The sequence below is a fragment of the Mauremys mutica genome, chromosome 7 (assembly GCF_020497125.1).
Source record: "Mauremys mutica isolate MM-2020 ecotype Southern chromosome 7, ASM2049712v1, whole genome shotgun sequence".
Classification (NCBI taxonomy): Eukaryota; Metazoa; Chordata; order Testudines; family Geoemydidae; genus Mauremys; species Mauremys mutica.
In genome coordinates this window covers 38,639,375-38,664,882 of record NC_059078.1, presented here as the reverse complement: position 1 = coordinate 38,664,882, position 25,508 = coordinate 38,639,375, and the positions used below count along the sequence as shown (strand labels likewise).

The window sequence follows — 25,508 nt, the reverse complement described above, 5'->3', positions numbered from 1 at the left end:
CCTGGCTCAACGCATAAGGAAGAAGGGGTATTCTTAACTGACACTGTTTATGACCCACAAGCCAGCTCTCCTAGCAAAAACATACATTAAACATTTAAAATGCTACAGAAGGACCACAAATGAATGCAAAATATTTTTACTTGCGCTCTCACTGAATTATACTCTCACTTTATTCTTCTCCCAGAAGTATAGTAGTTAAGCTCATGAGTAGAGTCACAAGCCACTCCTGCTCCAGTAAAAGCAATGTTGATTAATATATTACTATGTACCAGAGTCATAGTCAGGATGCACAGGGTCTAACAGCCCCAAGTATGTGATCTTGAGGATGCTTCAAAACCTACGGCATTGTAAAACGGGCTGCTGATGGTTCAACTGCCAAGCTCTCCAATTAGCAGCAGTATTTCCTTGATGACTGCAGATTACTTTTATTGAGTGCTGCACAGAACAACAAATTATAGCCTCCAAATGAAAAGAAAAAGGCATTTACCTGCTCTAAAAAACAACAAATCCCATTTTCTTGTACTTGCTTAATAAGACTATATTACTATTGACTGTACTACAGAAAGATGCGTATTCCATTTAAATCACTGGCAAAATACCCTTTATTCTAAATGTAATTAGAAGTGCTTGTTTACCACTAACTGTACTTTGTGAAGTAATATTTCTCATGGATGAATCACTGAACTCTTAAAAAGGTCTATTTCAGATCTAGACAATGAGTTTTCCTCCTTGTGAAGTTTTAAATCTCAAACACATCTCCATGGGCTGGATTAAAAGCTCACTGAAGTCAATGGGAGACCTTCCATTGACTAAGTGGGGTTTAATCAGGCCCCAAATTGTTTTCATGTGACACATTAGCTGTATATTTCCATTTCCAATATAGAAAATAAATACAGATTTGTTTACTCAAAACCATGGTCATGAAAAACCTGAGTAACAAATATCCCCTTAAATTCAGCTTAATTTTGTTAATATTTAGAGTACTTTACATGGAATATCATTACACTTGTGACTGGCAAACTTCAGGACTGATGTTGGTTAAAAGTTTCTACCTCTCGTTTCCCAAATCTGAGCTCAACATCTACATTTTAAAAAAGGAAAGATAAATAAGTAATACCTAGTGAAAAATTCTATGAAAAGTCATGAATGGCTCACCAGTATCTCAGTTCTGGAGTTCAAATGACCACTCCTTTTCAAAGTTGTGGCAGTTTCTGGGTCTCTCTCTTCTTTTCTCTGTCACCAAGGTAAGTGACTTATTGTGAAACATAAGAGACAGGAAAGCAGAGCTGATCAAAGGCCACTCTGTCATTAGGTGAAAATGATCAAAGCTTAAAGACTTGCCATCCACTTCAAAAGTAAATCTGAGTGAGAGTAAGGTTACAATAGGAAAGATTTGTTAAATCAGGTTCTTAAGCAGTATTTTAATGGGCTGAGAGGTATCAAGAGACATCGTAAAAAGTTAAATTAAATGTAATGACAAAAAGAGGCAAATAGGAAATTCAATTTGTGAAAGTCCAAAACTGAATAACTCCTTCTGAAGAACATATAGTTAAATATTTGCAAAACTGACCAACGTCTTATTAACAGACTGTATGTATACACACCGCTCAAATCTGAATGTACGTCAGCTAATATAGTTGGCATTCTGTACTCTTAGAAATAAGGGCATGCTGTTTGGTTGCTGCTTTTTTTGGTTTTGTTTGTTTGTTTTTAAACCTTAGGGCCATGTGGTGCTCTTAACTCTTATTTGCTCTGTAAGCTCATGCATTTTCTGGGATTTATAATATTTTTAGATCAATGTATTTGTATAAGCTCTACCTAGTTGTTTGATTTCCCTGGTGTGCAATACATATGAAATCCCCCAATTTCAAAATTCCACACTGCTCAAATCTTATAGGAGGACAATACTGGGGTGAGATGGGGTTCTGTAATAGAACATGCCTGGGGTATTTTAATCTTACCTGGAACTAACCAGTTTAAGTACTGTACAGTAACATAACTGTAGCTCTTGGCTATTGCATCTAGTAGCTCTTGGATACTTCATCTCCTTCCCGGAGATGGCATGGTCAGTATCTTCTAAATGCAAACTTTTTGGTCCAGCCTGAGCCCGAACATCTAAACAGCAATTAAACAGCCCTGAGTCAGCAGAAACAGGACAGCCATGGGTGTTTAACTGCAGCATAGACATACCCTCAGGCTCCCTGCAAGGAATACATGCCTGACTGATAGTGGATCCCTTCAGCCTGTTGATTCTGTAGTGTTCTTTACTAGGAGATGTGAGCCAGTATTCTTCCCTAGATGCTGCTAACGTGCAGCGTTTGGACTGCAACAAGGCTTTTATCATGGTCCTCTTGACAGAAATACTGTACAGTCCCAGGCTAAAGAAACAGACCTTAGTAGCTTTGTTCAAACACTAAAAGAACAAACAAAAATACTTGTAACTTCTACCATAGGCAACAGATATTGTGGAGACAAGGAAAGAGTCAGCTACTCCATAAGTACAGACCTGTTATGCTGCAGAGCTAATTTCTAAAACATCAGCCCATGGACAACAGTGACTTCAGATCAGGGTGTAGTATCATGGGAGAGGAAAAGGGGTAAAAGAGGCAGAAGATAATGCCTTTCTACAAATAGCTGAACCAGGCTGGTCTGCATAATCGTTATGGTGTTGGTTGTGTCCCCATTCACCTTGAGGACCATTTTGTGAAGCTTGCAAGCTCTTTCCCTTACTGAAGCAAAATAACATGGATTTTATTTGCTAAGAGATATGGGCCAAATGCCTGGAAGTCTTGCCTCACAGCTATGGCTTTATTTCCTGGAGAGGTGTCTGAGATGTGTTTGCACCTTTGGGGATAGAAAATGTGGACACAGAAACTATGAAATAGTCACAGGTAACATGGAAAGGGGGACTAGTGGATGATGCTGATGGGTCTCTATGTATGAGGAAATGCAACAAGTTGCTACACTATCTTCAAAACTCAAACAGCCTTGATGAAGGGCAGCCTGGGTAGCACCACAATTCCTCTGGGAAACTGAGATAGAACAGTTAGCTTTATAACAATGATACCTATCCAGACTGCAACGAAAGGAATACACAAAATTCTGTCTGTATAACATCAGAAGGGAGTCGACTATTTTGACCCAGCAGGCAATATGCCCTTCTTTTTGAGCAAGGGTTTGACATAAAGGTTGCCCATGCAGTTTCCCTCAAATTACAAAAGAACAAGCTTGAATTTAGCAGCGTCTTCTCCTCCTACCTTATAAATCAAGAGCATAGGAAAGGGAATGGTAAGGATACAGTAGGGTGACCAAACAGCAAATGTGAAAAATCGGGACGGGGTGGGGGATAATAGGCACCTATATAAGGCAAAGCCCCAAAAAATCGGGACTGTCCCTATAAAATTGTGGCATCTGGTCACCCTAGGCTACAGATACAGGACTGAGATGCAAAGATGCTCTTATGGAGACAATGGAAGATTTCATCAGAGAAGAATGACACCCTGTGGGTACACTGAGATGTGGCTTTCTTGGAAGTATCAGAAGTTCTCCCAGCCATTTCACTGTGGATTGAGCTGCATAAAGGGAATGCAGAGAGAAATTCTGGTGACCAAGAACTTGTAAAATCATTCTTTTCCAGGGAATCACAGGGCTCGCTGTTCCCCATCAGAGCTCGGGGAAGGATTTGTTTGAAGAACAGATTGGCACAGAGTTTACTTCAGAGGCCAGGAAGCTGTGATTCACAGTTTCAACTTAGCTAAAAACTTTATGTGCTTGCAGCTGTGCTATGAGAGGGAAGAACTAACTTAATATAAGGAGCAGTCCAAGCGTTATTAATGTCAACATACGCTAGCAGATAGAGGGGAACTGTAATATTGGACTTTTCTTCTTCAACAGTAAAGAAAATGGCCAACATATACGTAATTTGGTTTCTCTAGCATAGTGGTTTTCAATCTTTTTTCATTTGTGGACCCCTAAAAGATTTTGAATGGTGGTGCAGACCTCTTTGGAAATTGTAGACATAGTTTGCAAATCTCCAGGGATTTGTAGACCATGGGGTTGAAAACCACTGCTCTAGTAGAAGTCATTCCTCAGTCTCAAAAAAACCATTATGCCCCTATTGGGGGATCAGAGGAGATTATTACTGCATCTCCTTAGAAGGTATGAAGAAAAAGAAGCTGGCTATTCCCTCTCATTCAAATGCACCTCTTCATAGTGACTGCAATAGATGTTATCAGAGACTAATAAGGCTATGGCTACACTTGCACTTCAAAGCGCTGCCGCGGCAGCGCTTTGAAGCGCTAAGTGTAGTCAAAGCGCCAGCGCTGGGAGAGAGCTCTCCCAGCGCTGTCCGTACTCCACCTCCCTGTGGGGAATAACGTACAGCGCTGGGAGCCGTACTTTGACCACACTGGCGCTTTGCAGCGCCGCAATTTGCAGCGCTGGAGAGGGTGTGTTTTCACACCCTGCTGCAGTGCTGCAAATTTGCAAGTGTAGCCATGGCCTAAGTGAGCTGCAGGAAGCAGTCTGTCCTTGGGTATTAAAGGACTGATGGGATCCTACTTCAGAGCAAGAGCTGGTCAATTTATTTTAAGTAGAGGATGGTGGTTTGAGGGCCCATGTTACAACCTCACTTCCAATAAACCTTTCAGAGAGAGGAAGCGAAGTCAGACAGGAAAGATGGAGGAAGGGTTGTGTCTACTACTGAGAAATTACACGCTGACTGGACAGGATTTCCTACCACCGACCATAGATTTCTGGTCAGCCAGGATAAGTTTGTCAGAGCTCCTGGAAACTGAGGGAATGAGCATAAATCACAGCCTCTGAGGCACTCTGGGTGGATGGTCTTGAGATCAGCGAGGGCACATTCTACATCTCAAAGGACTTCAGCCAGGAGTCCATTGTCTTGCTCTCTCACCCAACCCCTAATTCTTATTAGTCCTTTGCTGGCACACTCTTTTCTTGGCTCACCTGCCTTCAGGCTCACAAATTCAACCTTTCCTTATTTCTTCCAGTCAAAGAAGCAGAAACATGCCTCCATCAATCACTCTTACATTCAGCACAGCAAACACTGGGATCTCTGGACAGACTACTAGAAACAAGATCCAGATTTCATTGGTGTTTCTGCCCATCACTCATGTGATGACAGCAACTGATCCAAGAACTCTAGCAATCAAATCTCCAACTATGCACTATCATAATATCATACTCCAGCTAATTACTTGATTCAATGGTTCTGGGACTACTAGAAAGTGTACCGGTTCCAACTCACTTCGGGTAACACTTCCCTGCATTACCTTAAAGGTGCATATTTAAAAACTTTAGTGTACCTCCACTGTCCACCAGCTGTTAAATATGGCATATGCTTCAATCTGCAATAGAGCTTGCACTGCTCCAAACTCCAGTTACACATTAGTGACTAGGAAAGTCGTGGTCATGGACAGCATGGGTGATGTCTTCACCTGGGAGACAGTGCCATTGGTCACAGAGGTAAACATGATCTTACCCTGGCTTTTGTGTAACTCTACCTTGTTGCAGCAGGCCCAGGGTCCCACAGCTAGATAGCAACTTAGCTGGAGTCTCCCCGCCCCACACCACGTCCAGTATTTCAGATGTACTGACAGATTTTTGGAAGCAAACATAAAACAAACTAGCAGGGTGTCCGGCCACATTTTTTTTGTGAACCTCACAAGTCTCTAGAACATGGAACACAAAAGTATAAACAAACCAGCTGATGAGCGCAGAGCGCCTGTCCTGGTTCATATTGTTGAGGGGAGGGATGGAATTCTGGCTCCTTTCAAGGCCACCCAGAATAACCCCTTTTTAGGACAGTTAGCACCCAATTAACCCAGGTGCAAATAGGAATCCTAAAACTTTCCTCAATTATGTTCAATTCAGGGAGACACCAGGGTTCATTATAGCTGGGAGGCGGGGGCACTAAAGGCTCTGTTTGTCCCATCCTATGCTAACAAGGAAGAAAGGATTTAGTTCAGACACTGAGCTTTAAGACACATGCTAAATTTTCCTGACATAGGTGACTCACTGGAATTTTTATTTGCATATCTCAAAAGCAGATGGCTGAAAGCATATCTATGTCACTAACAGATTGAGATCATGACATGGTTTACTGGTTGAGGCAAAGGACTGTAAAGTCAGGAGTTCTGAGTCCCATTCCCAGCTTTGCCACTGATTCACTGTGTGAACTTGACCAAGTCACTTAACCTCGTTGCTTCAGTCTCCCCATCTGTAACTAGGGATAATATTTGCCAATTTCACAGGCGTGTTGGAAGGCTGAATTAGAGCCCATCAAACACTAAAATCCTTTGGATGAAAGGTGCTGGAAGTGCAAAATACATTACAAAGCATATTCAAACATTTGTTTCACTTATCACATTCATTTCTATATGGCCCCAGTGAGAGCCACTTGTAACCAATTAGGGTGGTGGTGAATTTAATCCACTGCAAACATAAATACTGTGCTTCCTAAGGCAAGTGCTGTAGTACTGCCAGGCAGTTACCTACACTACTAGGAAGTAGGACTTTCAAGATTCTCAAAGAAGAGGATTTCTGATTTTTCGCTAATAAACTTAGATGTGTCACAGATATCTTGGTTCCAGAAATATGGGAAGGAAGGGGGACACTGGAGAGAAAGAACCAGTCATGCTGCTATAAGGGTCAGTGCTAATGCGGGACATCTTCATGGCTCCAGCTTTGGAGTTCGTTGGTGAATGATGTAGTCTGTTGTCTAGAATAGGGCAGCAGTGAAAAGTTCACCTCTTAACTGGTTTCAGAGTGTTCAGCAGGAAAACTGTGCATGTCAGCATTCTGTCAGATGGCTCCATGTGATTTAATTTAAGCTGACCACAGAGTGACTGTGATAGCTTTCCCGAGATGCCACAGCATGAAAGCTGAAGGGTGGGGGTGAAACAGCAGCAATGCACACCAGATGTCAGAAGAGGACATCTAAAGGTCTTTAGCAAGAACCACTATATTAAAAAAAAAAATCCCCTTCCACGCTATAAATATTTATACCAAATCCAAGAAACTGGTTGGGATTTAACTACTTTGGTATGAATCATGTGGCACTTCCCCTTCCCTCTCCCTATTTAAAATGCATATAAAACCACCACAAAGGAGGTGCTGTACTCTCATGGCTATTTCTTTTTAATGCTAGGAATATGTTTTGCTAAAGCTTCCGCTTTTTATCAGAATACTTTCCAAACAATAAATATTCAGCACAATTGGATATTCCTGTTTTAGTTGGCTAACTGTTGTATGGTATTTACTCTTCTTCCTAGGTTATTTTAGGGTCACAGAAACAAGATATTTTTGCTTTTTTTTAATGACCTGCTGAATTAAAATTAGGAATATAAAACATTGATTATGAGGGGTGGAACAAGTCTGGGGACTGTCTTAAGACAGCAATACAGATCAACAAGGGGACACATCTTAATGTCTGATTTCGAAACCCTCAGAGCTGCAGAGTTTAGAAATTCCCCAATCTGTTTGTTTTACAAGTAGGAGAATGGGGAAAACAGTGGTGGATTAGCAAAGTTGCCTTTCAGTGTGCCATGGAAACAGTGTCTGTCTAGCCATTTCCCATCACCATAGCATCCAGGTGCCACTCTCAAAAAAGCCAATGAGAATTTCTGCCCATGGAAAACAAACATTCTTCACCCCATCTTTAACTGCCTTCACTTAACAGATTTTCACTGTGAGCTTTGGTTTTGTCTGTTCCTATATGAAATGTTGCTGGGCCACACTCCCACCCTTGTTAACAAGGTTCATGTCCAATCAGCCCTTCTAAGTTTTTTGGCTGAGAAAGTACAATAATCATTTGAATATTGGATATTTCTCCTTGTCTCTTACGTCTCTTCCGCATCTAACTACTACCTACATTGAAGAGCCTGGTGTTAACACACAAGAGAAAAGTTCTATTTTTCTGTGTTGATGTTAAGCCCTACAAACTGGGAAGGCATCATGAAGAGCAGCCTGCATGGCTGCCCTGCCAATCCTGTATCCAGGAACAACTACTGCTTTTCAAACACAGTCAGTTCCAAACCTTTCCCTGGGAGAAAAAGATATTTCTTGGAGTCTGCTAACAGAGTTTGGAAGGGTGACGGGAAAGTTACAATGCTAGGTGCTAAGTGAGCCATGGAGCAAAGATCCCTCAGCAAAAATGAGCAGTGAAAAGTAAAGATATGATGATGCACTTTAAATTAAAAAAAAAAAGGAAAGTAGGGTTCTTGCAAACATGTGTGCTGCAGAAAGAAAGGAGGCAGAACAGTGATGAAGTAACTGGACTGGTAATTATCTGCAGCAACAGTGGATTTGCTATGTAACGTACAGCTTCCTTCTCTTTTCCTGCTATGATACAAGAACTATAGACCCTCAGCGTTATTCATAAATATTATTACTACTGGCCACATAAAGCCTCTAGCAGGAAGTATTACCTTGTGTATGTTATTCTTCCTCCCACTGATGCAGGAAGAAAGACACACAAAACAGCAATATGCAAAATTTGTGTAGGGAAAGGTTAGAGAAGTGCACAATAGCCCTGTACTTCCTTGTACAACAGCTTCCTGTCCCATGGGATATGGACATTTAGTTAAATCAGTGGCCAGGAAAAACACTGATCTAATTTCAAAACTCAAACCAAATAGTGACAAAACTTAGGAGGAACAAACCTTCTAAACCAAATTCTACTACACAATTTTCTTCTGTATTTTTCACAAATATTCATTATTTCAACATGGCTGCTAGGCGGCTTTGGAACATCTCAGCCCTAAGGGATTTAGGCACCCAATTTCCATTAAGATTATGCATCCATATCTCTTTGATGGCTTTGAAAATCTCAGCATCAGTGTGGTTCCTGCTGGCCTAGACGACTGGCTAGAAGTGATGCTTCTATAGTCCCAAAAAGCATCACTATTTTCCCCTCGCCAAAATTACACAAGAAAATCTTTATTGAGACTTTCCTATATAAAATGCTACAAGACGATCTTATTTTGGGACTAATTTGAAAAAAAGATACTGGTGACCCAAACTATTACTAATGTTAGGATTATAACCTCTCACAACCCCACCCATCCACACGAGACTGACAAGTCGACACTGATAACCTTAATTACGAGTTCAGCCACCTATTTGAAATTTCTATCTATGCTAGATGGTCCACTGACACCCTTCCCTCCCCACACCACCTCCTCCAAACAGTACACTCCTAATAGAGAGTGCAGAGCACACTTAGGTGCCATTATACATACATCATGATGGTTGTCACGGATGCAGCCCTTCCTGGCCACCCGCACACTAGGACTGCTGTATGGGGAATCAAACGCTGTGCGCTCTGGATTCCCAGGGGGTATTCCAAGCTCCTGGAGCCTGAATGGAGTCCAGCCATTGCCCCAAACTTGGGATCCGTGAGCACATGCTCAGGGCACAGATATTCTATCTGATACCCACCTCCGAGTGTTGGGACTTTCTCTCCAGCTACCTGGCTTTTCAGGGCACAGCACTGACCCTTCCAACTCCCCACACTTAACACTCCCATCCCAAAACTCCCACCAAAGAGGTATGAATCTTCTAGTTTACCATTTAACTCTCTCAGGTGCATGCAGCAGTTGTGTTTAAGTCAACAGGCACACACACTTTGTTCAGTCTCTCAGCTTTATGCCCTTCCTATTTAATCATGGAAAGTACAGGAACATACAGATTGCCCAAAATAATAAAACATCCTAAACACAATGTCCCTCCTCGCTAGCTCTCTCTTCCCTTGGCAGACCATCTGTGTTCCAGCTTGCAAGGTCCTCCACCCCCTAGCCCTATTCTGCTCCTGCAGCAGCCTCCCCATCTTAATCTTGTGCAAAATGGCTCCCCCTATCACCCCCTCACCCAAATTTCCTCCCCCCACCCCAGCTCCTTTACAGACTCCTGCTGGGAGGTCACCTGCTTCTTTTGTTCTGCCTTTTGGTAATTTTCCATTACTCCAAATTCCCCCCTCCCCTTCAGACATGAGGAGAAAGCGTCTTCTCCTAGGAGAGAAAACCTATTGTCCCAAGGTGTTTTACTTTGAATTGACAGCTGAGCGCTGATCATTCACCATTGTTTCTGGCCTGTCAGAGACATGACAGGCCTGCAAACTCACAGGGGATCCACCTACATATCGGCTTTCCAGGACACAGTTAATTTCATGACACAATTTCATAAAATCATCCAAAAATCATAAGTAGTACAGACACAAGCCCCTATGCATCACAATGGTCACTTATATAAGCAGGGCAGTCAGAAGGAGCATTAGCAATGCCTTAAAAATATCTGATGAAGCACCAACAAGAAAGCTGCCCCACAGAAATTAAAACTGCACTGTGGAAACACATGGGGTATACGTGACTGCACCCATGGATGGCCCTAGCGTGCCAATACAACAGCCAGCAGTGCCATATCATGCAGTCAATTACCTTCCAAAGCATATGGCTTTTATTGAAAGGGAAAAGAAACAATGGCTCTCTGTGTATCAAGCAACAATTCCATGCTGATTTGTAAAGCAATATTTGAGGGAGCTGATACAGACTGTGTGTAAAAGGAAAAGTTGGCTGGCATTAAAATAAAATTAAAAACAAAACTAGGAAAGCACAATACAATTTTTGTAAACACTCCTCCAGAAACTTGTATTCATCACTACCTCGTGCTATTATCAGTGAAGAATTATGGCCTCTGTCCTGCTGGATTATTGTTACTGTAAACAACTTTGCTAAATTGCTTGGCACACTGTCTGCCTGTAGCATGTTAAACTCTAGAGTCTACTCAGCCAGAACCAAAACATAAAGGTCCATCTGTATTAATCCTCAAAAAGGAATTAAGAGGCAACTATTTTCATGCAAAGTAGATGTTTAAAAAAAAGCAAGACCAATACATATGGATGAACTTTTTCCATTCATAATTTTAGATGCCACACAATGCCGACTGTTGTTTAAGCTTCTAGTTGCTCTCTAACAGCCCTCTGTACAATACAGTGCATTGTTTGAACTTTGGAGCAATTTAAGCTTTTTCAGTGTATTCTAAAGTCCCTGGATTTACATCCAAAGAAACCTGGCACTGTCACAAATTTCACTTGTGAGTAACAAGTCACAGCCTTTAAACAAATTCCTCATTAATGCAATGCAGTGGAACATTTGCTTCTATAGACCTTACCAAACTTTATCTCTGGAAATGGGCTGCTTATCTTATCCTCTTGAAAGTTATAGAATACCCCCAGTACCGTATTTGTTTGTTCATTCTTGATTTAAGGTCCTTCAATAAATGTTAGAGGGCCTTAGAGGAATATCAAAACTCCAGGGAAATACTGTTCAAACCCAAACTGCTCCTGTTTTCAGGACCAATGAGGAAAAGAATCTTAAAGTTCACACTGAAGAGGACACTCCCCATCAGTGACAGGAGATACTAAAACAAACACTGGAAAAAAGTCTATAATTCTTTGTTTTCTGATTATGAAAAAAGGTATTTAAAAATAAAAAACTTACTGAATATAAAAGTAGGGGACTCTATAGGTTTGTCCCAGTGTATTACCATACTTTGATTAAAATAATGAAGTTAATCCAGAGGGAAGCAGTCCAGTACAGTGTAAATAAAAAGGGAAATTAAGAAGATATTTTAGTTCACTATGTAAGTGGTTTTCATAGGGTTCAACACTTCCACTCATTTTTATTTGAAGAACAGTGTTGTAAAGCTATTTTTATATATTTAGAAACTGAAACAGGAATTGGAGTTAATAGGAGAAGCTGATTATACAAATCCAGAGTGAAAAGCAAGATCAGCAAAAAAACAAACAAAAAAAAACCACACACCCCCCACACCCTGGTGGAAACTATTCTTTAGAACTTAAAAGAACATGTGATATTTCATTTTTAAAAAAAGAGGGGAACAAATGAAGTTAGCAGAATTACTTTCAGGCTCTGTGTACTATATCATATATCTACACTGGGCTTTTTGGAAAACACACACACTTAATAATAGCTTGCTTCGCATTAAAACACTACACATCTTTACTAGTTGGAAATTTTAGCCAAGTAATTACAGGAAGTCAGTGAAGTAATTATGTAATATGCAACTAACTAGTATAAGCTGTGTACATTAAGCTAGGACACAAAACAAAAAGTGGTATTTTTCCTGTAAATCTGGATCCAATTTTCTTGATAACAAAATCCAGTTTTCTTGACTGTCCATAAGACATTGCAGAACAAAAACTATTTTGAGTGCTCTGAGTCTCATAACATGCCTGGAGGGATTTCTCTACATCTTATTGCATTTTTTATACCTTTCCCAGTGCAACAGTCCAAGCCCCGGGAACACAGTAATAATGCAAAGCATTAGACAATGGAAGAGGGAGGAAGGAAGACAGAAATCTGCCTTCCAACACAGAGCCATCTGTGCACTCCATGAGATAAACAACAAAGTGAAACAATCTTCCACTGTAGGACTGCACCTTCTCATAAATATTTAAGTTGCAATTACCAGGAGCCAAAGTTTACCAATCCACTGCTGGCGTACCAAAGGACAGGCTCACCTGTGATTTGTTTTGTTAACTCAAAGCTCTGCCTCCATTACCTCACACAAGACTCCCAGAGAAAGAATATGAATCTAAAGTAAATTGAGTTTCCACAGCAAAACAAGATGCAGATGTTATACTTCAGAGTACATCCCCAGATCAAGTGTTTGTCATTTGATATGCAGCACTAGGAATTTGAGACTGGTACAGAGTGGGTCTGCTTTATGGCCTTTTCACCCCAGTGAGGACACCATCTCCCATGAGTTTCCTGATGTCTCTAAGCTCATTAGAGAGAGAACAATGAAACTAAAGGACTACCCTATTAAACTGGCAGTTGTTGATAAATGTCACAAGGAAGATAAATATACGTGATTCAGTTTAAGCATCAATATCAAGCGCTTGAATCTAGAAGCCTCCATTTTTTTCTTATCTCTAATTGCACCAAACTGACTGAAAAATAATCTGCTTGAACAGCTGATCATCAACATCATGTCTGCCATCATTCTCCTGATGGAAGTGTGAATAGCTTTAGATTGAAGACGTTGAGGCATTTGTCTCTCCATCTAATGAGAAAAACTACATAATTATCAATCATGTTGTACAATTAAAATAATTTTGCTGCCAAGCTATACATTGATTGAGGCATCACTAACCATTTAAAGCCAAGAGAGACTCATGAGAACATTCAAAAGGATGAAGGTTATCCACACAAAATAGTTACCCCAACAGACATTTCAGCCATCTTGCAGGAAGTGAATGGCCCATCCAAGGGTAAATTCATTTCTGTGGATACCATAGGTGCTGACTCCATGACTGCTCCAGGGCTGGAGCACCCCAGGGAAAAATAATGGTGGGTGCTCAGCAACCACCGTCAGCCCGCTCCGATCAGTGCCTCCCCATGCCCCCGGTGCCTCCTGCCCACCAGTGGCCCCTCCAATCAGTACTTCCCTTCCCTCCCAGCACCTCCTGCCACCTCAGATCAGCTGTTCAGCAGCAAGCAGGAGGTGCTGGGGGGGAGGGGAGGGAGAGGAGCAAGGACCAGGCATGCTCAAGGAAGTGGGCGGAAAGGAGTGGGAAGAGGTGAAATGGGGTGGGGGTGGGAATGGGGGTTTGAGGAAGTGGTGGAGTGGAGGCAGGACCTGGGGCAGAGTGGGGGTCGAGCGCCGCCCCCCCGGGAAAGGACAAAGTCACCACCTGTGATAGATACTATCATCTTAAAATATCTAGAAGCCCTCATACTTGAAGCATGATGATTCACCTGGTATCTATTCCTGCTTCTGCCACTGATCTGCTGCATGACCTTGGACAAAGTCACCTCACATTCCCCCATACAACTGTTTCCTCTCCCACTTTGTTGTTGGTTATAAAGCTCTCTGGGGCAGGGATTATCTTTTACCATATTTTGTAAAGCGTCTGACAGTAATGTACCAATCTCAGTTCAGGTTTCTAAGCCCTACTATAATACAAATTAATAACAATAGTAATAATAATAATTCTCAGTTGTGCCATCCATTTGGCTAACCCTGTAATGCACCCACCTACCCCAGAAGAGGAGGGCCACTTTATGTTGGAAGATCTCAGCAAACTTTCATTGAGGGCACGTCTACACTGGCAAAGTTACAGCGCCAGCAGTTACAGCACCGCTCAGAGAGTGCTGAAGGGAAACTGGTGTTGTGTGTTAACACTGTCAGCTGCCTGCGCAAGAGCATATTCACACGTGTGGCAGTATTCAGAGCAGTGCACTCTGGGCAGTTATACCACAGAGCACCTCCTTCTCTTCTGCCACTAAGACTTGTGGGAAGGTGGAGGAGGTCGCGCAACATCTGAGTCCTGTCCCAATGAGCCGTGATGCATTGCTTCACATCCCAGAAATCCCTGTGCTTCCATCTGCATTTGGCGCCATCTTTCAACAGTTTGTGTACTGCATGCCCTGCCTTTTGGGGCTCCAGGAATGGATCCCGAACTGCTGACCAGTATGCTGCTCACTCTGACTAACACATCACAAGTGGCAGTGGAGTTATTCCTTAAACTAAAATGGCAAGAGGAGTGTGACATTGATCTCGCCATGGGTAGTAGCTACGACATGAGATTGCTTGTGGCATTCACGGAGGTGCTGACCACAGTGGAACGCCACTTTTGGGCTCAGGAAACGAGCACTGAGTGGTGGGATCACATCGTCATGCACGTCTGGGATGACAAGCAGTGGCTGCAGAATTTTCAGATGAGGAAAGCTACATTCATGGGACTGTGTGATGAGCTCGCCCCAGCCCTGCGGCACAAGGACACGAGAATGAGAGCTGCCCTGTTGTTGGAGAAGCACGTGGCGAATGCACTGTGGAAGCTGGCTACTCCAGACTGCTACCGATTCATCACTAACCTGTTCGGAGTGGGAAAGTCGACCGTTGGACTCGTGCTGATGGAAGTGTGCAGGGCTATTAATTGCATCCTGCTTCGAAAGACTGACTCTGGGCAATGTACGTGACATTGTGGATGGCTTTGCACAAATGGGCTTCCCTAACTGCGGAGAGGCGATAGATGGCACACACATTCCAATTCTGGCACCAAACCACCTAGCCACCAAGTACATTCATCGCAAGAGGTATTTCTCAATGGTTCTCCAGGCACTTGTGGATCACTGTGGGCGTTTCACAGACATTAACACAGGCTGGAATGAAAAGGTGCATGATGCAGGCATCTTTCAGAACACTGGCCTATTCAAGAAGCTGCAAGCAGGGACTTTCTTCCCAGACCACAAGATCACTGTAGGGGAAGTCAAAATGCCCATTGTGATCCTGGGAGACCCCAACTACCCTTTAATGCCGTGGCTTAAGAAGCCATACACAAGGCACCTTGACAGCAGAAAAGAGTGGTTCAACAACAGGCTGAGCAAGTGCAGAATGACTGTTGAGTGTGCTTTTGGCCATTTAAAAGCCTGCGGGCGATGCCTGTATGGGAGGCTGGACCTGGCCAATTACAATATTCTTATGCTTATAGCCACGTGCTGTACACTCCATAATATTTGTGAAGGGAAGGGTGAAAGCTTCACTCAGGGCTGGACGGCAGATGCTCAGTGCCTGGAGGTTGAGTTTGAACAGACAGAGACCAGGGCCATTAGAGGAGCACAGCACGGGGCCATAAGGATCAGGGATGCCTTGAGGCAACAATCTGAAGCTGAAAGCCACTAATATTTTTTGCTATGCTCAGGATTGCAGTGCTTGTAATGCTAGGAGGTGATTGTTACACACGATACAAGGGGGTTTAACATAATTGTATGTTGCTTTGCAGTGCTCTTTTTGCTTTAAACAAATAAAATAAAGATTGTTTTCAAACCAACACAATTCTTTTATTAAAAGACAATAACCAGAGGAGTCAAATGAAAAAATACATCAGCAGGAAGGGGGATGGAGGAAGGGTCCCGGGACAGCTAAAGATTTGTGTATGTCCAGGGATCATATCCAAACTTCTCCTTTGGAGTACAGTGCAGTGGGTACTGTACTTCTGCAGGACCAAACTGCAGAGGGATGGGTGTTGAATGCATTGGGTAGTGGGAGTCCACAGTGTTGAGTGCAGTGGGTAGTGGGAGTCCGCAGTGCTGGACTGTCAGGAGGGAAGAGTGGAATGCTGCGGGTAGAGAGTGGAGCCAGGAGGTTGATAGTGTGTTGGCAGTGTCTGGAGGGCACATGAGCAAGAGTTTTGCTACAGCGGCTGCAGGGGAGGGCGGGTGCAGAGCTGCTCAGTTTGAAGAGCTAGTATTGCCTGGAGCGTGTCTGTTTGGTGCTCCATATTTAGGAGCCGCTCTGTGGCTTCTTTCTGGCATGCTACATTCTCCTTTCGGTCCCTCTTCTCGCTGTCCTGCCACTCCTTCAATTCCTGTTTCTCGGCGGCGGAGTGCAGAAAGTCTTCCTTATTTCTTGGCCTCTTTCTAATTCTGCACAGCCATTCTGCTGCCGATAACAAAGAGGGATGCTGGGCTCCAAAGGTCAGCTCTGTGAAGTTTAAATGCAACACTTTACAGAAGCAGTAATTTAGTGCTTTAAAACACAGCCAGTACTCACACACCTATCACTAACTGGCTGACCCCAGGCAAGCACACATGAGCCATAAGCCCCCCAGAATGGTGAGTAGCTGCAGGGACAGGGTAAATCACTGTTCCTGGACCCTGCTGTACACTGGGCACATGGCTCTTGGGGAGAGCCAGCCTGTGGGGGGGGGGGGGGGGGGGCTGATAATCATTCCTGCCTGCACACTTTGCACAGGAGGTGATCATTATGGAAGATATCTTGCTGCTGAGGGTGAGCAGGGAATCAAGGGAGGGTCTCCTCCAAGGCTGCGACTTCCGCCCTGGCCCCTATGCGGCTCGCCTGTGTGCAGCAATGGTCTTCCCCCTCCACCCCCCCATGACGGCACAGTGGCGCCAGAAAGTTACCATTAATGGGGCAAGAAACAAAGCAGCTCTGCCAAGGGACTGCAGGAGCGGATTGCCCAGTATCTCCACAAGAGTTTCCTGGAGATCTCTGAGGGAGATTCCCATGAAGTGAGGGAGTCAATCAACAAGCCTGTTCCATCGCTCAGACTAGGCATACGGTGGGAGAAAAGCCTGCTTTCTGCAACCCTCCTGCCCCCAACAACTCGCTTCAGCGATTCCCAAAATCAGATCCACTTACCAGGGGCCTCCTCTCCTGTTTGTGCTTCGCCAAGATCCGACTGCTGTGGCCGGCTAGGCTCCTCCGGGGTAGAAAAGAGCTCCTGGCTGCATGAATCTCTGGCCTCCAAGTCTTCCTCTACCTCTGGGTCCCCCTCCCCCTCCACATCCTCGTCCAAGATTTCCTCCTTCTGGCTCGGTCCACTCTTGACTGGCATGCGAACCAACAGAGTATCTACAGGGGCCTTCACAGTGGAGGTGGGGTCGCTGCCGCGTATTGCATCCAGCTCTTTGTAGAACCAGCAGCTCATGGGCGCAGCATCGGAGCAGTGGTTTGCCTCCCGCGCCTCGTGGTAGATGTTCCACAGCACCTTCACTTTTACCCTACATTGCAATGTGTTCCAGTCATGGTCCCTTTCTATCAAGCATTGTAAAATCTGTCTATAGGTATCATAATTCCTACGGCTGGAGCGCAGCTGAGACTGCCCTGCCTCTTCTCCCCAAATGCTGATGAGGTCCAGCTGCTCAGCATTGTTCCAAGCGGGGGATCGTCTGGTGTGTGGAGCAGGCATGGCCACTTGGAAAGATGCGCGGAAACGACTGCACGCATCACCGAGCAAACAGGAAGGGGACTTTCAAATTTCCAAAGGAATTTACGGGGTGCGGCTAACAGTTAGTCACCTGAGGGCAGGGCAGTAGAGTTCAAACCAATGACCAGAGAGGTGAGAACAGGCATTGTGGGACACCTCCTGGAGGCCAATTGCAGCTCTGTAACTGACCAGCATGTCTACACTGGCACTGCAGCACTGTAGCCCCGGCGCAGAAAGCTGTACGCCTCTCGTCAGGGTGATTTTTTTAAAGTGCTACAACTGCACAGTTGTTGCGCACTAAGTGACTTAGCAGTGTGTACAGCTTGGGAATTACAGCGCAGAAAGCTGCTTTACTATGCAGAAACTTGCCAGTGTACACAGAGTCTTAGCTTACTTCTTTGGCTTTCATCATTCTCACCTCCCTCACATAGTAGACTGGCTCACAGTTAGGAACAGCATCCGTGACATAAGCAACTCAGAGACCAAAGATTTACCTATTTTTCTTTGGTTTATGGCAGGCAACCCAACTTCTCTCTGAGGTCTCCCTAACCAATAGACTAGCTAGAACACACTGCCAGCCAAAATATTCCCCTAATCATGGCTGTATAATGACAATGCCATGGAGGGCAGCGGAAGCGCTTCAAAGAGATACTTGAAGTACACCTTAAAGAGAGAGGCATCAACCCAACAAACCGGGAGGACTCAGCACGGAACAGACCCATATGGCAGCATGCCTTACACCAAGCCGCAGCTCACTTTGAGGAGGACAGAGAAGCAACAAAGGAGGAAAGAAAGGGCACAACAGTCCAGCCAACAATTATGTCTCCTCCAAGATTACACCTGTCACTTCTGTGGGAAAATCTGCAGGGCACAAATTGGGCTCTTCAGCCACTTAAAAACCCAACAATTAACCCCCTTGGCAGACATCATCCACACATCGAGGGATAGCCAAAGAAGAAAGAAGAAAAAAGAATGACAGAGTGCTGGGTAAGGACAAAATTAGACCCACTCTGAAAGACTGCTCTCATCCACTGGTCATTAAGCACCACCAGAGTATTGGCACTACTTAGCCATCTGAAAGTTGTGGGTGCCAGTTTTCTGGGCAAGGAAAACAGAGATTAAACTTGGGGTCCAAATTATAGCCCTCTACATCAGCACAATACACTGTGCTGGGCTACAGGGCTAGCAAGACATCCTTGTTGGGGAAAGAAGCTGCTTTTCCTTCTGAAGGGCCTGATCCTATCACCAATACATCCATGGAACACCCACTAAAGTCTGAGGTGCTGCGCCTGCAGATCCATGGCCAGTCACTACATTGTATTGGCTTGTTTATGCTAGAGGCGAAATTACCAACTAAGAGGAAAATGGCGAATCCTCTCCAATGATAACGGTGCACACATTTCACCAGTACATGAATTGTCTCAATAAGTGAGGGCAAACAACATTGTTCTTTTAATAATGCCTGAGATAGAAAATTATACCACTTTATCTGAAAGGGGCAGTTGAGGCAGCTATTCAGGAAAAGCAGCAACATGCTGCCATTTTCAAAAGAGCTTCAGGGAGTAAAGGCACTCATTTCCCATTGAATTCCAATAGGATTTAGGCACCTAATTTTCTCCAGCCGTTTTGAAAATCCCAATCTATTATATAGATCTAATCATCATATAGTGCATTTGTATCTTATCTTACATCCACAAAAGTACTTTTCAGGAGACTGTGTAAGTAGTTCAAGTATGATCCTAAATAAAGACTAATTAATTGAATCTGAAAAACACTTTGTTCTCAAGTATACATATTACTGCAGCGTTGATTTTGAAAAGACAAGATCCATCATTGCCGACACAACTCCCCTGTAAAATAAATACTTTGGCATTGGCATGGCAGATCTGCAAGCATCTCTAAAAACACCCTTCAGAGCTCAGTGCAGATGTGATCAGTGTTTATACTTTTTAAACCACTGGGATATAAACACCTCACTATAAACACTGCTCAAGTTTTGCTTTTTTTCATTTCTTACATGTTTATTTTAGTGTTAAAAATAATGTTAACTTCCATAATAAGAAAAATTGCAACAGATGTTTAAACTAAATAAAAGCTGCTATATTATATTAGTGTGAGCTGTTTTTGCTTTCAAACTATTAAAAGTATGATCTGTCCAAAGGAAGGTGGGAAAACAACATCTGGTAAGAAACTTTTATAAATATTAGGTAACAAATACAATTGACTGAAACTAGTAAGACCCAAAGCAACAAAACTTTTTCCCTCTAGTCAGCAAAACCCTCAGAAAAATCCAACAAGTAAGCAGAAATTCTGTTTATAATGTTTGCCATTTTTCATCAGGAGCCAACAGTCACATCATAATAAAGCACTTGATTGTTAATGCAGGACAATGATGAGATTAACAAAAACCCTGCAACATTCCTTTATCCAATCACTCTTGCATCCACAAAGTTTCAAAAAAGAAACAGCAGCACAAGAAAGAGCATGAAAGTCTGATTGGCCATGCACAATCTGCACCATATCGTTCAATATTGACTAGCAAGCCTGATAAATCTACTGTGCAAATAACTAAGTAAATGTCTACATAAGATCTTTGACTCTGTTCAAATGGAACCCCTCCTCCCCCGAAGCATTAATAATTCTACATGCAACCTCTCTTGCTCCCCCTGGCACTTTGAAATGTGGGTCTTTCTGACTTAAAACAGAGGGGGGGAAGGGGAAGATCTATTTCTAGAGTGAGCATCCTGATTTTTGGGTTAGCCTTTTATTAAAGCATGGGAGTGGTTACCTCTTAATCAAATCTATACATTCTTTACTGCTTCTTCCCTGACAACTATAGCAAGTTTACTTTCCAAATGAATGTGGAAAATGTTCCTGCTAAATTAGAAGAGAGACTTTTGCAATGTTTGTATGTGGCTACAGGAAAACCTGCCCTCCTGCCAAGCTGAATTAGCTCAGTGGTGCCTTTCTTTCCACTCAAAGACAGGCCATTGCCACTTCTTCAAACTGCACGTAGATAAAAAGCTCAACTAGATGATGAAGCTGATTTCCGCCTTCCCCCGCCCCCCTTACTTCAGGCACCTTCAAAACAGGGATACTATTACCTACACTATCAGAAGTAGCTGCCGACCTATGTCAGCTGGACACAAATAAGAAAACTCGGAGCACAGTGAAGACAAAAAGTTTAAGTTTTCCAGGGTGTTGTGTAATTCTTTCCACAGGGACTATGTGGAGGGCTCTTTAGGGAGGAGGTATGTTTGTGTGTGGGTGAGGGGGGAGACATCCTTCACTGTCAGGGCTTTCTCAGAGCTGTGCAGGAAATGAGAAGTCAAACAAAGAGCCACTCTGTGCTCTGTAATATGGGTTCCCTTCAATTGCAAAAGCTGAAAAGTAAAATTCGTTATTGTTCAGGATGTAAGCACTGAACTAAAAACAAAAACTTGTTGTAAGTCTCATTGTCCAAATACATCTACACTATGTGTTTAAGTGTATACATCTATTTACATTTAATGGTGTAGATTACACATACACCATGCACATTACAAATTAATACATACACCATATTGTAAAGTGACTTTAAAATGTTTCCTTTATAACAACATTAACACTTGCAAAAAGTTATCTGGGTATTGCTGCTTTAAAGTACTTCAACCAGTACCATCTTTGCTGGGGGGGGGGAGGGGGGGAGGAGAAGATGAGGCAGAGACAACCTACACTTCATATTAATATTGAACAGTAAAATTTCCTTTAAAAATAATTCAACTTCCATTTCACAAATCCCATTAAACCTGTAGACAGTACAAAACGCACTGTACCTTGTAACAACTATAAATGGAAGGGAGAGAGAATTTGTACTTTAAACAACAAAAACACCCCACACCCTATAAAAAGCAAACTGCAAAATGAAACAATTACCTTCATAGCACAGCATGCCAATATTGTTGTTCATTTTGTCCAAGTATTGGTAGTTCAACAGGTCCATCTTCATAAATAGCATTTATCGGGCTAACAAAAAAGACCAGCTTGTTTGCTTTTGCCCAGAAACAGGGAGAAGAACTCGACAAACGCTGCCCAATTAGCTCCTGGCTCTTTCTAAACTTCACAAGCTCAAGGCCCAGCCTTTGACTAATCAAAATAAAGTATATTAAGGAAAGTTGGATAGGGAGGGAGGAACCTTTCCAGGATTTCGGAGACTGAGTTTAGAGTATATTGTGTCTCCCAGATACAAAGAAAACTGTTTAAAAAAAAAACTCTCTGCAAATTTTTCTGGGAAATTAAAAGGAAAAAAAAATGGGGAAATGTCCTAGGACAAAGACAAGCTAGTTCTCCTCACAGCCCGCTGCAAGTTAACTGCACTGACATGCAGGCTATGCTTGGTATGAGTCGTATGTAAACTAGCTTCCTCTTTCTATCAGGCAGAGAGCATTGAGCATGCTCACTGAATCCCTGGAGCACTTCAAATGTCAGGGATATTTTCTGCACAAGATCAGTCTCTAAATGTATTGAGTGTTTGAAAGAGAGGAGGAGGAGGAGGAGGTGGAGAGTCTTTACAGAAGGGCCATGTCAGAGTTGCTCTTGACGGGAAGCAGTGTTACCACTGCAAAACTGAAAGGGGGGCTGGGGAGTGCCACAGAAACAGGGAGAGAGGGAGAGGTGTCTTTTCAAGTACTGGGAAGAAGTCAACCAAGCTAAACCTGCAGGCAGGCTTCACTTTCTGAGAGAGGATTTCCAAGTGACAGAACTTAGATTAAAAACTTTTATTTTAAATTATTCCTCCCCTTCCCCCAACTTTAATTCAACATACACAACTGACACTTATTTTAATTGATTATAAAAATGTTTGCAATTCCTATTTGACCTGGTTTCAACATATTGTAATAGGTGCTGTTAATTCACTGAAAAATAATAAGATTTTAACATTAACAAAATGGAGTTTTAATGGCTCCAGGATGGAAGAATGAGAATTACAACTAAACCACCATATCAATTCTTTGAATAGTGGTGGTGGATATGCACACACAGCTTTATACTACAGCTTAATCAGTTTACTGCTACATTTTAAATCCCTAAAGGATGTCAGTAGTTAAACATTTCAGGTTATGGCTTTTTAGTGCCCGGAGAATTCATTGTTCAAGCTCTGGTATAAATGACAGAAATGAAGGGGATTTTTACAACAGTTGCTCTCATCTTAGGATGTGGCTTGTTTTGTTGCAGTTCAAACCTTGATCTTAAAGATTTCTAATTTATACAGATGTATGTATATCACCACAAGAGGCAGACCATGAGTATCAGTGCTGCTATGGTATGTCAACCTAATGGGTATCAATTGGTGTCCCCTACAGTAGATCAGCACCTGAAATCTGATTTGAATGACAAGCAATGCCACTACAGAAGCATGGTCTAAAGTAAACACATAACTAATGGAGTTCTAATCCTACCTCTGGTACACATTCCCAGTGTGGTCTGAATGGAATCCAGGAAGTGGGCAGGAGGAGCCCGCTCACTGCTAAAGGACCTGCCCCCAGCCTAAAGGGAGAATCCACAGGACCTGGAAGCCAAATGATTCCGGGGGACAACTAATGAGATAAAAGGGACAGGAGTGAGGTCAACGAGTCAAACAAAGGGAACCTGACTGGGACACTGAGCAGAGAACCCCAGACAACGCCCACTGCTCCTCAAAGGCATCAAGGGAGCCAGCAGACGCCGCCCAGAGGAACTCTGCCCGGATGCGTGAGCAGACGGAGGATCAGAAATAGGCCCCACAGTCACAGGAGACCCCATCGGCCAGCCTCCTCTCCCTGGTTTTATAAATGGCCATTTTAGCCAGGGCTAGGAGGTTGACCAGGAGGTCCGGTGACTTTGTGGGACCACGGATATGGTCTTGGGCAACTTCACTTCTCTGCCTTAGCTTCCCTGGAGGGAGCCCAACTCTCATTGCCTTTCAACATAAGTCAGGTGCATAACTTCAAAATTAGTGCCTTAGAAAATCTCCCCCCTTGTGTCAAAAGGGGCAGACTAGGGTTGCCACCCAACTGAGTTTTACCTGGACAGTCCGGTTTTTGGCTTCTGTTTCCGGATGCCATTGAGGATTGCCAGGGGTCCGGTTTTAAATGGGAAAGTCCAGTCAAAAAGGTGGCAACTCTAGGGCAGACACTCGTCTTACAGGAGTGTTCTACGGAGTGACATTCTGCCAAAGCACTTGGAAGAGAGTGCAATATAAATGCCAAGGTATTATTGTTCCACCGAGGTTAAACCATTTAATTTAGAATACTGTTTCCATACAAGTGAACTCAATTTACTTTCCAAAAATTACTTTACTTGGAATAGGAAAAGCAGTACTGTAAATACCTGCTTGTATGCCATCTCAACTGAAGGGGCACACCACTAGAGTGATCCTAAGAACAATGCAACAGAAAACAAGTTAGGTGAAAAGAAATCTGGTTGCATTGGGTAGATGAAATGTAAAAGCCCTTCATTTGATATGGATCACTATTAAGGAAAACAGACAGACTCTCTCTATTAAAAGAATTATGGATCTCAGAGACCACGGTGATGAGCACGGCACAAAAAAGTACACAGATACTTAATGTTCAAGTAACCTCTTTCTTGTATAATAAACAAAATAATTTGCTAATTAAAATTTACCATGATGTTTTTTGGCTCCCAGAATTTGAGACAGATAAAGCTGCACCCACCTACCTACAGGCTAAAAATAGCATAAGGTACTTTCTAGAAAGAGAATTTTTTAAATAAAGAAAATGACATTTTTAAGTTTAAAGGAATAGGCTTGAATCATTACTCAAGCGCTACAGGGGCTACTCGCTCTGATGCAGAAGCCAGAACTTTGAAGTAAACCTTGAGTCCCACTACAATTAGGTGCTATACTGCTGTCTTACTGTCTTTCAGAGCATGTTCATTTACTAAAACCAAAATAGTGTTTTAATAAATATTGCAAGAATAGGATAACAAGGAAAAAAGGCTAGTCCTTACATATGTAAATATAGAGGTAAAGAGTTCAAAGTTACAACACTGACAAAGGAGAGGCAAGTACCTCCAGCCTGAAGTGTAAATTCCATAGAGCAGACACACCACCACCTTGAAAATTAAGGAAAGTATTTACACTATGTGCAACTATAGTAGCTAGAGCATTCCTGAATTTCCATTACGACAAGCTAGTTGTATGGGAGAAAAGATAAGTATTGGCATATTCCAACTGCTGTTTGGAGTGTTCGGAGAGGGGGGAAGCTAGTGTTCTATTTTATTCTATAAAGGATCTCTTCCTGCACTCATCACTGAAGTACCTGAGCACCTTCTAGTACTACATTAAGCAAAGTGACTAACATCTGTCACGTGCTTCCAGTTAAATAATAACTTGGTACCAAAAGTTCTAAACTGTGAATTTCCAAATTAATTAAAATATATATTATAAAAATAAATGAATTCCTAGTGAAGGGACAGGAAGAAAAAAATTCTTGATGCAAATATGAGACAATCGATCACTCTGTACATCATCCCTAAAATCCCTACATGCTCAGGCATTGTGGGTACTAATACTAAGCATTCCTAGACTTTATTTCTCTGTAATGTGCTTAATGCACTCTTTCGAGGAAAGAATTTCTAACAGTCTTATAAATGATTCACAGAGCATTTCACCAGTTTGGAATAACTCAGGTTGAAATGTAATCAATGGCAAACGTATGTCACCAGGTTATATGCCAAGTATATGGAAAAG

At 42.8% G+C, this 25,508-nt stretch overlaps 1 protein-coding gene across 2 annotated transcripts in view; it reads right to left on the bottom strand.

The window, feature by feature from the left end:
• VGLL4 (vestigial like family member 4) overlaps window positions 1–25,508 on the bottom strand; it is a 165,357-nt gene that overhangs the window by 54,246 nt on the left and 85,603 nt on the right. The window contains exon 1 of one of the 2 annotated variants that reach the window (XM_045024835.1): window positions 21,692–22,196. The exons of the other annotated variant lie outside the window; for it this stretch is intronic. Coding sequence (XP_044880770.1) covers window positions 21,692–21,773 — 82 coding nt within the window. The 5' untranslated portion in view covers window positions 21,774–22,196. Of the gene's footprint in view, window positions 1–21,691; window positions 22,197–25,508 lie in introns of those variants that run through there. 2 annotated transcript variants of the gene reach the window in all.